The 14499-nt window shown below is 48.1% G+C and overlaps 1 protein-coding gene across 2 annotated transcripts in view; it reads left to right on the top strand.

The window, feature by feature from the left end:
- The window catches only part of LOC121687961, a 97868-nt gene extending 84484 nt beyond the window's left edge, over positions 1-13384 (top strand). For both annotated transcript variants that reach the window (XM_042067208.1, XM_042067207.1), the window contains exons 6-9: positions 3297-3429; positions 3984-4117; positions 6102-6310; positions 11157-13384. In XM_042067208.1, coding sequence (XP_041923142.1) covers positions 3297-3429; positions 3984-4117; positions 6102-6310; positions 11157-12360 — 1680 coding nt within the window. In that variant the 3' untranslated portion in view covers positions 12361-13384. The remainder of the gene's footprint in view (positions 1-3296; positions 3430-3983; positions 4118-6101; positions 6311-11156) is intronic.
- The last annotated feature ends 1115 nt before the right edge of the window (positions 13385-14499 follow it).

The raw sequence follows: 14499 nt of genomic DNA, 5'->3' as shown, positions 1-14499 counted from the left end.
ATTAAACTTCGATAAGGCCAATCACATCGTGTATAGAATCAGTAGGCGGGCTTAACATAATGATTGATGGCAGAGTTGCAACGGTTCGGCGTGAATTCCCTGCTACTTAAAAACAAAGAAGATGGATGTTGCTGTTGGCGAACAGCCCCTCAGACTGAGCACTGCGAAATCTTGATGTGGGTCTGGCTCGTCAAGCTAGTCTTCTCCCATATCTTACAATGTCTCAGCGAGCACACTTTAGGCTCTCAGGAGTCAAAGGCAGCCAGCTCAGGAACAGGGCAGTGTGGAGTGTGTGTGGAGTGTGTGTGTGCGTGTGTGTGTGTGGAGTGTGTGTGGAGTGTGTGTGTGGGTGTGGAGTGTGTGTGTGGAGTGTGTGTGGAGTGTGTCTGGAGTGTGGGTGTGTGTGTGCGTGTGTGTGTGGAGTGTGTCTGGAGTGTGTGTGTGGGTGTGAAGTGTGTGGTGTGTGTGTGCGTGTGTGTGTGGAGTGTGTCTGGAGTGTGTGTGTGTGTGAGTGTGTGTGTGGAGTGTGGAGTGTGTCTGGAGTGTGGGTGTGGGTGTGGAGTGTGTGTGCATGTGTGTGTGGAGTGTGTCTGGAGTGTGTGTGTGGAGGCCCTTGCTGTCCTCAGGTCAGGTCAGGAGGTAACATCCCAGCCAGGTTAAACAGGATGCCCTGAGCGAAGGGATTCTGTTGTGGCCTTTAATTGTTGATGCTATCGTCCGGTGTGGCTGTCTCGCGCCGTTTAAATCTTCCCCTCCGACCCTCGAATAAAGTGCCTTACATCACTATGGGTCACTATGGGTCTCTACGGGCCGCCCGGAGCTCACCAGACAAGGATGCTTTTGAAGCCCACAGCAATCATTCCGCCTTACTGCTCTCTCCCTCTTTCTCTCTCTCACCCTCTGCCTCTTTCTCCCTCTCTCTCTCTCATGCTCCATGTCTCCCCCTCTCCCCCTCTCTCCTGCTTGCCATAAGGGAAGTGGCTGCAATAATACAGCCATTAAAATGAAATGAAAACTTGAAGTGGTCTGAAAGGAGCCCTTAAATGCGTGCCAAACCCTACTCCGTCTCCCCCCCCCCCCTCTCTCTCTCTCCCTACTGTCTGTGTCCCTCCATCCCCCCTCCCTCTCACCGCTGGTTGTCACTACCCCTTGTCATCACACCTTGCTCCTTTCCCCCAGTGGCTCTCCCCTTACAGGTGTGGATGCATTTTAAATGGTCAGTTGCTGCCCATCTTCCTCTGTCTCTGTTTCCAAAGCTCCGTGCGTCTTCGTGTTCCTCTTCATCATTTCAGGGAAGAGAGGTGGGAAGGGGAGCGCGTCTGGGCCGTGAGACAGACCGCGGGGATTACGTCAGCGGAACCGAGCCCGTCTGGGCCGCTGCCGGAGTCCCTGGTGAACGGGGCAGGAGCAGTGTGTGTGTGTGTGTGTGTGTGTGTGTGTGTGTGTGTAAGACCAGCTGCTCCATCCCCTCCATCCGCTGCAGATGCAAATTTATGTTCGCATATATTTCTGGCCGTGCATGGGTGGGGGGTGGGTTCATCAAAGTGTTACATTGTGTGTCAACTCCCAATCTAAAGCCTCTGTCTGTGTCAACACCCACATCTTAATGAAAGTGCACCAGACAGCAGCCAGCAGACACAACACCAACGCAAATAAAGACAACACAGCCGAGTGAAGAGTCACATGCGAGAGAGGGAGAGAGAGAGAGAGAGAGAGAGAGTGAGAGAGAGAGAGGGAGAGAGAGGGAGAGAGAGAGAGAGAGAGAGAGTGAGAGAGAGAGACAGAGGGAGAGAGAGAGGGAGAGAGAGAGAGTCCTTTTCTTAAGAGTGACACCACAAGAAAGCGCGGCACGAGAAGCAGAGTTCAGCGCTGTCCCTTTGATCCCGGCTCTGACATGGCAATCATCCTTTGTAGCCGAGGAAAGAACTTACTTCTGCCCTTCTGTTTTTTTAACGAGTGAAACTCACACAATAGTCACCCGATCTGGCCGACGGCAGAAACGGCTGTGGCGGCGCTGCGTGCGCTTGCCTTGCCGAGGCTGTTTTGCAAGGCAAATGTTCAAACCCTTGCGTGCGGGCCGTGTGGAAATTATGGGGGAAGGTTGAATATTTTAGAGGGAATCTGTCATTCCTGACAGAAAGCAAAGCTATTGCTGGAAAGGGAGATGAATTGCAAATGTGGGATGGGTTTTCTCTTTCTCTTTCTTTTTCCCCTCTCTTCCCTCTTTCTTTTTTTCCTCGTCCGTCTCCTTCTGCGCCAGGGCAGGGCAGGGCTGTACTGTTCCTCGGCAGCCGGTGTCACGCGATGTTTGACAAACAAGGCTGGCCCCCGTGACCTCAGAGCCAGAGGGGCCTTAGAGAGGCACTTTAACGGCTGCCTGACCAAAATGATACAAATGAAATATCTGAGTGCAAGTCAAGCATTTATGTGTCAAACCTGAACTATATGATACCACACTTTAGAACATCCAAACATCCAAACACACCAAACAGTTTATTGGCAATGTGTTCAAGCATAAATATATATTTTTTTATCTGTCATGAAAAAAAAAAGATTGCTTCCAAATGTCATGCTTTTAAATCAAGTTCCAGAAGAATTTAATGAGTATTTGAGGGAACATCCGATTCTAAGTTTAGAGCGTGATGACATGAGTTGGAATGTGTATCTCCACGCTTCACTGCGAAAGCTACACACACACACACACACACTTGGCTATTTTATCCCATTCCTTCTTTACAACATGCTAACTTCAGAAGTTCGGCACAAACATCTCAAATGGCATCTGTGTTTACATGGGACAAGCAGAGCATCGGCCCAGCCAATCAGACGTGAGTGAGCCCGGCCCGGCCAATAGGGCCATTTGGGGCTTGGCTGGGTCTCTCTGTGTGCGTGTGTGCGTGTGTGCGTGCGTGCGTGCGTGCGTGCGTGTGTGCGTGCGTGCGTGGCTGTTCTCTCTCTACCGGGTGAGGTAGCAGGGATGTTCACTCAAGCGTCTCAGAGGTTAAGTGCAGGGGGCAAACACAATGCAGGCTCGTTGCCGTTAATTCCAGGGTAGGTCATGTGCATCTGTGTGTGTGTGTGTGTGTGTGGGTGTGTGTGTGTGTGAGGGGTTATGGGTCAGTTCACTGATATATCTCACTCTCATCCCCCCCACCACCTCCTCCTCTGCTTTCTCTCCCCTTCTCTTTCTTTCTCTACCTCCCTCTCTTCCCTCTCTCTCCCTCTCTTTCTCTTCCTTTCTTTCTCTTCCTCCCTCTCTCTCTCTCTCTCTCTCTCTCTCTCTCTCCCTCCCCCAGACGGACGTGATGCACCAGAATGTCTTTGACTACATCCATGTGGACGACAGACAGGAGTTCCGCCAGCAGCTCCACTGGGCCATGAACCCCACGCAGCAGAGCTCCCACCACCCCCATTCAGCTGCAGGAACTGGTGTGTGGAGAATGACCATCAACACATCAACCCACACCCACACCCACACACACACACACACACACACACCAACACCAACACCCACACACTCACCTCTGCTCCCCCTCAACCAACACACCACTCCACCTCTCCAATTACACATTTGGATATTTGGATTTTTGGTAATAGACTATTAGTCTACTAGTATCTCACGCACCAGCTCCTCTGCTGTATATTAGGTAGCCATGTGTATCGCTTGTAACATGCAGCTGATTGGCTGAAAAAATAACAAAAGCATGTCAATGGCCAACTGCAGTTCAGTATGGAAATTAGCTAACACGCCCCAGCACAAAGAGAAGAATGAAAAAAACGAAAATCACTCATTTAAAAAAAAAAAAGCTTAAATTGTGTTTTGCGCGATTTCGTCCAGGCCTACTTGCTGCTGGTTTTCATATGGCGGGTCACAATAGTGGAATTCTATGCAAATAGTATGTATTTAAACAATGCTGCTTAGTATGTGCCATGTTGATCTGGAGTGTTGCCGTGGCAACGGCCTCTGTGTGTCCCTGTGACAGGTGAGGACTTTGTGGTGAACCGGCTGTTTCATTCTCAAGAGGCCGGCGGCGTCTCTCCGGAACTTTCTCCCTTCCTCAACCGCTGCTTCATCTCCAGGGTGAGATGCCTGCTGGACAGCACCTCCGGCTTCCTGGTGAGTCGCCTCGTGACCTTAGCCAGGTCAGAGTTCAAAGGTCATGAATAGCAATAGGTTACCCACCAGACTGAAAAATCACTTGTGTCATGCAGGTGAAACAGAACATCTAAAACAAATGAGGGCAGTTAAAAATGTCATGATTTGAATCATTGTTCACTCTCACTTCCATCAGTATAAAGACTTGAGTGTGTATATTAGGTCAAGTATGTAGACTAGAATAAGTTAACCTTGCCTGAGGCTCATACAGCAACTCAATCAAAATTGGCTTCAGCTGAAGACTGGACATTGACAGTGACATTTTTTCATGAGTAGAAATAATGATTGCGACATTTGCGACATACTGTATGTGCGATAACACAGATGAGCCCGTTGTGAGATTGTACACGTGGCTACTGTATTGTGGATTGAAGAGAACATAGAATCTCTCGTCCGTGGGGAGTGTCCTCTGTTAGCCTCTAAATCTCTCGTCCGTGGGGAGTGACCTCTGTTAGCCTTTGCTGCTGAACTCCTGACCTCTGCTACTGCCCATCCCCTCGAGTGACAGCTGAGCTGCGCTGGATTAGAATGTTTATGGCATGACCCCTGTGACCCCTGCCACAATCTGTCCTCTGTCCTGGCCTCATGGCGGAGTCTCCGTCTGTCCTCCTCCTGTCTGGGACGGTCAGAGAAAGTGTTGTTCTGTGCGCTGCGTGGGTTTGAAAGGGATAGCCATGTGAAAAAACTGAGCCGGCTGGACGCTCACCTCAAAATGACTAACAGAAGCAGCCTTCGCCAGACCCATTTGTGGAAAGTCGCTGTCCAAAGGTCAAGGGCAAACGTGGGCCGTGGTGTGTCAACCCACTCCCCCCACAGACACACACACACACACACACACAAATACACACACACACACACTCAGTGGGATTGAGGTATTGTGAGAACCAAACTGTTTTTCAGTACGCCATAATGACTTCCCCCCATCAACAGCACTTTTTGCCGACCGTTCACCAAGTTCATATTTTCAGTGTGTGTGTGTGTGTGTGTGTGTGTGTGTGTGTGTGTGTGTGTTGTTCACCAGAGTGGTTTGGCCACTGGTCAGGAGGAGAGGCAGCAGAGAGCAGCGGGGTAAAACCGCACGCGGAGAGCGTCCTCCAGCGAGGGTCACCACGGGCTCTTGTCCGCTCTCGTCCGCGGGGCTGGCTGGGCTCTGCGGCAGTAACACAGCACTATCATTTGGTTTGCGATCGGGACCAGGGGTCTTGGCCGACGTCCTGGAAAACATGAATCAGAGCGAGCTTATCCACAAGTATGAATCGAGTTTGCCGGAGTACGACATGGTTGTTGATGTCAAATTAGGCGGAACCAATTGATTTCCATGTTATTGTTGTGAGCAAGTGATGTTTCTTTTCAGATATGTACGACGGCTGATCACATCGTAGGCCTGAACCAGAAGCACACTGACATGAGAATACTGACATTTCAAAAACATTTACAGTAGAGCACCATGCAGGCCTGCAGCTAAAGAAAGACAAATTTACATTAGTGTTTGGAGGGCAGACTTGGCGAGGTGTTAAGAAACTTATGGGATTTGAAATGAATTACAGATTACAGTTTGATGAGGGTTTGGAGTTGTGCAGACTGTTCTATGTTGCCTTTATCGCTACAGAAAGACAAAGCTTTAGCTGTCTGCTCATCTCATTTGTTGCTGATGGGCAGTGAGCGGTCAGTCCAGCATTTCTCTCTTGAATCGCCAGTGTCTGGTCACACTGATTAACTAATTACTCTTGACCTGTGACCCCAGTCCAGCGCAGAGCCTTTAAGACTAAATAATATCACAATATCAGGATAATGCCATTTGCCACCTCAATAGCCATCCTTTGAAGACATTGGACCTTATCCAAATGGCTGCCATCCATCAGAAGCTTCTTCAATGCCATACCTGCTCTAGTAGTGACGACTCAGTGAGTAGTCCATAATGTCCGCTCCTCTGTGTCCACCTCAGACCATGCAGTTCCAGGGCAGGCTGAAGTTCCTGCAGGGGCAGAAGAAGAAGACGCCCTCCGGTGCCCCCCTGCCCCCCCAGCTGGCGCTCTTCTGCGTGGCCGTGCCCCTTCTGCTGCCCTCCATCACCGAGATGAAGATGAAGACGATGATGATGAGGGGCAAACAGAAGAGCGGCAGCAACGGAATCCTCACCGCACTGGAGCACAGGTACAGCACGACCAAGATGATGATAATGATGATGATGATGGTGGTGGTGGTAGTGGTAGTGGTGGTGGTGATGATGATGATGATGATGATGGTGGTAGTGTTGGTGATGATTCCTTTCAGTAGGGCCCAAACAAACATTAATGTGGAAAAATGCAACTATGTTTTATTTTTAGGAATTGACATTATAATTCAAGACAGCCCACATCATGCAAGCAGTCACAGCACCAAATATTACCAACAATGACAGCATGAGCTTCCATAGCACCAAATATTACCAACAATGACAGCATGAGCTTCCATAGCACCAAATATTACCAACAATGACAGCATGAGCTTCCATAGCACCAAATAGCACCATCAACACTGTTTGGCCACTGTGACCATTACCTCATGATCCTGCCTCTACACACTCACCTACCCATTTCTCTCTTAGATTATTTTTCTGCACTCTGATATAAAACAGAAACAACCACCCTGCAAATGTCCTGTGCCAGTATACTACATGTATAATAAATGTGCAGTGCCAGTATATTTATATAATATTGAAATGTACATTTGCATTAAAGTTCTATTTATATTATGGGCCTTAACTTGAACAGAGGGCAAAGTCCAAAGTCTAACTAAAGGTCATTTCAAAAGTAGTCAGAAACGATTAGCTAATTTAACAGCTTGGGCAAGACTTTAGCCGTAAACATAGTGTAGACCAGCTCATAACACATGGTACATACAGGACTAGCTAGAGTTCCTGCGCGAGATCTTTGCTTATCGATAGACTTTGCACTTTGCCTGTCATTTTGATCTGGCCACTGTTATCTTTTTAGTAGCGGTGTGTATGACAGCCTTGAGACTGTAATCAATCTGTTGGAAATGGATGAGCGTGATGCATTGGAGCGGCAGCCCTTGTTAATGCATGTACTGTACCACTTGCTCTTATTCACTTACATGCAGCCAAGACTGAACGGCCGTGCCCTCAGGTTGGTTCCATGTCAACTCCAACCTTGTCTGTTTGGTAGCCTCAGTGCTTTGTAGTGGATCAGGAAGACGCTTTTAGTATGTTTGGTCTAAAAGTGTTTCACGTGCAAACAAGGACACTTCAGTGTAGGCGCTAGAACATCCATTCAGTGCAAATTCAAGATGTCGAAAACAAGTCTGTCTGTGAAAAGGCTTTTGACAGTCTTTGGCACTCTGTGACACTGTCAAACTAATCACTCAAGCAAAAACTCATGAAATTCCAAGATAGGGCAGTTCAACCACATCTGCGGCAAATAAAAATTTCAGTGACGTTGTCAAAGTGGCCTAACTCATGGATGAATGACCTTGACAAAGACGCTTCACTGTTCTCCTCACTCCACAGAAAGTCTGTGCAGGTGGAAAAAACAACGTCTGAAAAGTCACGATTGAAATCAATCCCAATCAATCAAACTCTATCCATCAAACATTATGACACAGTAGCTTTGGGTTAATCAGGTCTGCATTTACACGTATGACCCATGGGCAGTTCATTCAACCTGACTCAACGTTCATTCAACCTGACTCAACTTCACAAACTCTGCACATAAAGAAGGGAAGTAGCATTGCTTTAATGACTGCTATCTCCCATTGTTGCGCGCACAGGGGTAAGCTCCTAAACCGCATACTTTCCATTTCCACCTTTGATTTTGGGTCCAAGTTATTTTTAAAGCTTTTTTTTATCGTCCCGGTAATGTTTTACAGCGCAACTGAGATTTCGGTTACTGGCTCCGACTCAGCATGTATATAACATGATTAGAAAAGTATTGGCCGTCAGACAGATAGCCCATGTTCTGAGGAAGCCAGAGATGGACAACAGATGTGTGTGTAGGACGTGAAAAAAGAGAGCCCAGTCCACTCCTAGCGCAGAGATTTGGCACGGAGGAGGGATCGTCTGTGAAACGCATCAGTGTGTCCCTGAAGGAACAACAGGTGTTCGGGGTGAAGACAGCACAGAGAGAGCATGAAGACATACGTAATGTCTCAGTGGCACACAAACCAAAGAGCACAATTAAGGACCAAGACAGAGACAAAATAGCACCAAGCAGCTGTGGAGGAGAGAAAGAAAAACAGAGAGAGAGAGAGAGAGAAAGGGGGAGAGAGAGAGAAAAACAGAGAGAGAGAGAGAGAGAAAGGGGGAGAGAGAGAGAGATAAAGGTGGAGAGAGAGAAAGGGGGAGAGAGAGAGAGAAAGAAAAACAGAGAGAGAGAGAGAAAGGGGGAGAGAGAGATAAAGGGGGAGAGAGAGAAAAATGGGGAAAGAGAGAAAGGGGGAGAGAGAGAGAAGGGGGGAGAGAGAGAAAGTGGGGAGAGAGAGAAAGCGAGAGAGAGAGAAATCGGGAGTCAAAAAAACAAAAAGAGACAGAAAGAGAGAGTGACACAGATGTACACCAAGTGACTAAGAGAGAGAAAAAGCTCAACTGTTTCTGTTACTCCCAGGACTAAGCTACACAGCAGACTCCTACGATATCTCACAGGACTAAGCTACACAGCAGGCTCCTACGATATCTCCCAGGACTAAGCTACACAGCAGGCTCCTACGATATCTCCCAGGACTAAGCTACACAGCAGGCTCCTACGATATCTCCCAGGACTAAGCTACACAGCAGGCTCCTACGATATCTCCCAGTGACCAGTCAACACTTGCACTCAGTGGCTCAGGTTACAGCCGTGGAGCCCTCACCCCTCAGTCACCACTTAGACTCGATGGCACAGGGCACAGGGCACAGGTTACAGGGCACAGGTTACAGGGCACAGGGCACAGGTTACAGGGCACCGGGCACATGTTACAGGGCACAGGGCACATGTTACAGGGCACAGGTTACAGGGCACAGGTTACAAGTTACATGTTACAGTCACTGACCGCTCTCTGTTCCCACACTGTGATGCTGCCCCCGACTGAACTGGAGCCTGTGACTCAGCTAGGTAAGGACCTCACCAGCTAGGTGAGGTCTAAACCAGACGTAGTCTGACCAGTCAGCCAGAGGAGACCGAGAGGGTGAGACCATGAGAGAGTCCCGCTAGGTCCTCTTTCCTGCCCATAAATCAGAGGTTGGGCTCGTCCTGGAGGTTGGTGCGTTTGGGCAGTCCGGCAGTCAGGGTGGACTTCTTTTTATCGACGCTGCAGGATTAGATCCCTCGGGATTAGCTATGGTTGGATTAGTCATTCAGACTTGGCCACATAGGCACATCACACAACCACAGCACAACAACAGACATTTACACACAACCACGGCACAACAACAGACATTTACACAACACACAACCACATCACAACAACAGACATTTACACACAATCACATCATAACAATAGACATTAACACAAAACCACAGCACAACAACAGACATTTACATACAACCACACCACGACAACAGACATTTATGTACAAACACAGCACAACAACAGACATTTATATACACACACAGAACAACAACAGACATTTATATACAAACACAGCACAACAGACATTTACATACAACCACAGCATAACAACAGACATTTAAGGGACAAATATAATATATTGTATGCTGTATATGCAACTATATGCAATACAATGGGATATTTATTTCTGCTGGACAGTTTATTTCCATACTGCAAGTGAAGTGCCACATGGAAAAGTACCATTACTGCTCTCAGCAGTTTAGTTTGTGATCGTGGGCAAGTTACTACCATTACTGCACTCAGCAGTTAAGTTTGTGATCGCGGACAAGTTACTACTAACTGTGTTGAATGCAGAACACCCACGTCTGGATTATGACTCAAGTTTTCTTCCCATTTACACTCATTTCATCATCTATGGCACGAGGTTCCTTGAAACTGATAGATGTCCACAGACACATCAGGCCGTGCACAGACAAAGGTTTCAAAACATGTTTTTGCGCTCAGACGAACCAAGAGAAATTAATGCTTTGAACATGCGTCTTGTTTTTCGAGCCCAGGCTGGTCCCGATTTGGTGTTCTGTCTCAAGTGAAGGCGAGCTCGGCCAACTCCACACTAAAACGCACCATCCCACCCTTTCCTGTGCACACAGGCAGGCTTGAGATCAACTTGTGATCCAACTATGAACTGGATGAACTGCATTTTAATATCTGAATACTGATTTTATGACACAAATCATAGAGAGACGCTGGTATTCGCCGTGTCTCACGACTGATTTATTAGTCTTATTAGAATCTTTGGTGAGGTCTCTGTGCGGCTAAGATGACAAAACGTTATTATTGATGTCAGATTGCAGATGTTTTCAGACTGAATTTGTTTGCTCTTCTCTCTCTCTCTTTTCATCCGTTCTTCCCTTGTTACCTCACCCTCACTACCGCCATCTCTCTCTTTCCTCCACATTCCTCTTGCTCCCTCTCTGTCCTGTATCCTCCATCCACATGTTCTACCCTCTGTCCTGTATCTGTCCTGTATCCTCCATCCACATGTTCTACCCTCTGTCCTGTATCTGTCCTGTATCCTCCATCCACATGTTCTACCCTCTGTCCTGTATCTGTCCTGTATCTGTCCTGTATCCTCCACTGCTCCTTCTTTCCTCTTTCCATCTTTTTCTCTCTTCCTCATCTTTCGTTTCTCCTTTTTTCCTCTCCGGTTCTTTTCCTCTGTCCCATCCTTCTCTCTTCATCCCTCTGCCTCTTTCTCTATCTCTCTCTTTGACTCTCCAACTCTCTCTGTCTCACCCTTTCTCCATCTGCCCTCTTCTCTCTCCCTCCCTCTCTCTCTCTCTCTCTCTCTCTCACTCTCTCTCCCTTTCTCTCTCTCTCTCTCCCTCTCTCTCTCTCTCTCTCTCTCTCTCCCCTCCCTCTCTCCCTTTCTCTCTCTCTCTCTTTCTCTCTCTAGTGATGAGCAGTACCGGCGGCACGCAGTGGCGGACGTGCTGGGGGACGGCGGGGAGGCTCTGCTGCTGAACTGCCCGACCCCGGTGCTGCGGCACCACACGCCCTGGACCCCTCTCTCCAAGGACAGCGGCGGCGGAGGCCTCAAGTACAAGAGCGACGGCTACTACACCAGCCAGGACGAGCCGCTCAACTTCTGCAAGTCTTCCGGGGCGACGGGTCTGAGGGGTCACGTGCCGGACGGAGGCTGGCCACTGAGGGCGGGCGTGGGCGCGGGCGGCGGTTACCGCGGCAACCTCAACATCTCCCCCACCGCCGCCGCCGCGCGCCTGGGCAAGGTGGGGCACTACAGCAAGCCCTACCGCATGTCGCCCGGCTACCACCACGCCGCCCGGCCGGACCTCTACGTGCCCAGGCCGTACGGGGGTGGAAGTGGGGCGGCGTGCGACGATGACATCGAGGGCTACTGTGCAGTGGACGGCATCAAGAGCGAGAACGGGGGCTACGAGAGCCATGGGGGCGTGTGCTACGACGGACGCCTGCTGCCGCAGATGCCCATCAAGGTGGAGCAGGACTCGGACTCGGAGAACGGCTGCGACGCCTACGGCCGGCCGTGGGGCTGCCGCCAGCCGCTGGACCGACGCTACGGCGGCGGGGGGGTCTACCAGGGCAGCGGGGGGGGCGTGCTGATGAAGGCAGAAGGGGAGTTCTACGAGCAGTACTCCCCCTGCCAGAGGAGCAAAGCCATCATGTCGCCCGCACCCTTCAACGGCCACTACCAGAACCTGTGCGGCAGCGGACCTGGCCCCGGGTCCGGCGTGGTGGGGCGTCCACTCAAGTGTGTCCGGAACAAGGAGCCCCCGGCGCAGGCCACCCAGTTCAGCCCTCCGCAGAGGCTCGGCCCGTCCGACCCGCTCTGCGGCAGCCAGACGGCCAACTGCATGGACGCCCACGGATACGGCGGCGGCTACGGACCGCAGGACTACAAGCTGGGCTACGAGGTCAAAGGTCACGGGCTCCTGCACTCCATCAAGCGCGAGCCCATGGACTCCCCACCGTGGCACGATGGAGGAGGAGCAAGAGGAGGAGGAGGAGGAGGAGGCGGGGGACACGAGCCGCCACAAGTAGCCCTGCAGAGGGGCGTCTTGCCCAACTGCATGATGGGAAATGGGCCGCACAAAACCAACCCGTACGTCTACATGCAGTAGACGCTCACGCAAACCATCTCGCAATGCACTCCGTCACTAGCGCACAATCTCTACAGACTGGTTCAGCTCAGGTTATCAACTCTTTGTTCGAGTGGAGATCGTTATGTTTCTCTTTGTTCATTTGTTTGTCTGTTTTGCTTGTATTATTTTTTTTGAAAGGATGATGTTTCAAATATGCACTTTTACTATAGAGTGAATATAAACTCTTTTCCTGACTCACACCATTTCTGTTGTTATGTGCGATGTTCTACAGTACACTGGGATGTTCTACAGTACACTGGGATGTTCTACAGTGGGATGTTCTAGAGTACAGTGGGATGTTCTACAGTGGGATGTTCTACAGTACAGTGGGATGTTCTGAAGTACAGTGGGGTGTTCTACAGTACAGTGGGATGTTCTACAGTACAGTGAGATGTTCTACAGTGGGATGTTCTAGAGTACAGTGGGATGTTCTACAGTACAGTGCGATGTTCCCAAGTACAGTGGCATGTTCTACACTAAAGTTAGACAGTTGACTGTTCCTCTGTCACCTTTAGGGAGTGAGTGAGTGATTGAGAGAGCTTTTGGTTTATACCACAACACATGTACAAATGTTTGACTAAATCAAAACTCTTTTTTTTTCTTTCACGTTTTAAGTTGTTTATTTTGTTGAAATAAATGATCAGTGCAACAGGTGTAACAGTTAATGCATGCTTATTTCTAATCAGGTTTCTTTTGAAGACTAAACTGAAGGATTGGGTTTTTAATGAATGGTACTGTGTACATATTTATGTGAGTGTGTGTGTGTATGTTTGTTAGTGAGAATGGGAATGGGAGTGAATGAGTGTTTGTGTGTGTGTGTGTGAGAGAGAGAGAGAGAGAGAGAGAGAGAGTTTGGAAGGTTTTGTATTTTATATCATGTTTTGACAATGCTGCACTAATTCTATGATCATCAAATTCCCCATTTCAATATTTTTTGTAGTCATAAAAATGCATCTAGTCCTTATGTTAGACACATTTGCAATTTGTTCTTTGATGAGAAACATCCTTCAGTGTGACTACTGTGTTTTTCTTCTTTATTGACTTAAAACTTGCACTACTGCGACTGGATAATCTGTAGGATATCTACCTAGACTTAATGTCAAATTGACATGCACAAACATTATGACACCACATTACAATTTTAATTCGATGTTTGTAAAGGTTTTTTTTAATCCATTTGAGGTCCCGTAATGAGTATTTATTGTCTTGGGGGTTTGTGTATTTAAACAGAGTTTCTGTTTCACAAAGGATTAAAGAAGACTTGTATCTGTACTATTACTCTGATGCATTAACAACAACAACAACTTGTTTTCTTGTTACTTTTCTGTGAGGCTTTTCCAAAACATGTTGCAATAAAAAAAACATAAAATGTTTTCAGTGAGCATGTTGTGCTTATTTCATGTCTTCTGTGTCAAACATTACATTCAAGAAACAATCACATAAGCCATAGTGAATAGCCACTGAGTTTAAGAGATCTTTTTGTTGGTATTATTAGAGGAATTTGGTACCCTTTAGTGCTAAATGGGTACCCAGTATGTTCCTACATTGTTTTCATTTAAAAGCGACCAGGGACTATAATTCTAGTTGTCTCATCAAGTTAAACCACAAAGAGGTCTTCAGTGGATGGTTTGGAAGCCTCAGCTGTGACATCTTAATGCTGCTAATTCTGCATTTAGAGAAAACAGACCTAGAGAACTGAATGAGTGATGTTGTGGATTGCAGGAAGGGGTTTTCAAAGCAGCAGTGGAAGGTCAATTCTCGGTCCCATTCATAATGAGTAAGGCAAGATGGGGGAGAATATGTGACTTTGTGTATAAGACGGTCAACACATTAAAATAAATAGTCCTTTAAGTGAATTTTTTGCTAAGTACTCAATTACAGAATTTAACCTCTCTCATTCCAAATGCGCCATTAACATCTCATCATGCATTTGGCCCCAGTGGCTTGATCTGGCAGCATGGGGAGCTTTTCTCTATATGATTGGTTTAACCGAAAAGATGCATCCACTATCTGGGCCACGATTGATTGGATTTCAGATGCATCTATTTTTGGATGCATTTGGATGAGGTCCTGAACTTTCTGAGATGCTCAGCTTAAATACCCCACCCAGTCCTCTCC

This window comes from Alosa sapidissima, chromosome 17 (assembly GCF_018492685.1).
Source record: "Alosa sapidissima isolate fAloSap1 chromosome 17, fAloSap1.pri, whole genome shotgun sequence".
NCBI classification, from domain to species: domain Eukaryota; kingdom Metazoa; phylum Chordata; class Actinopteri; order Clupeiformes; family Clupeidae; genus Alosa; species Alosa sapidissima.
This window is presented reverse-complemented; position numbering and strand designations above follow the sequence as displayed.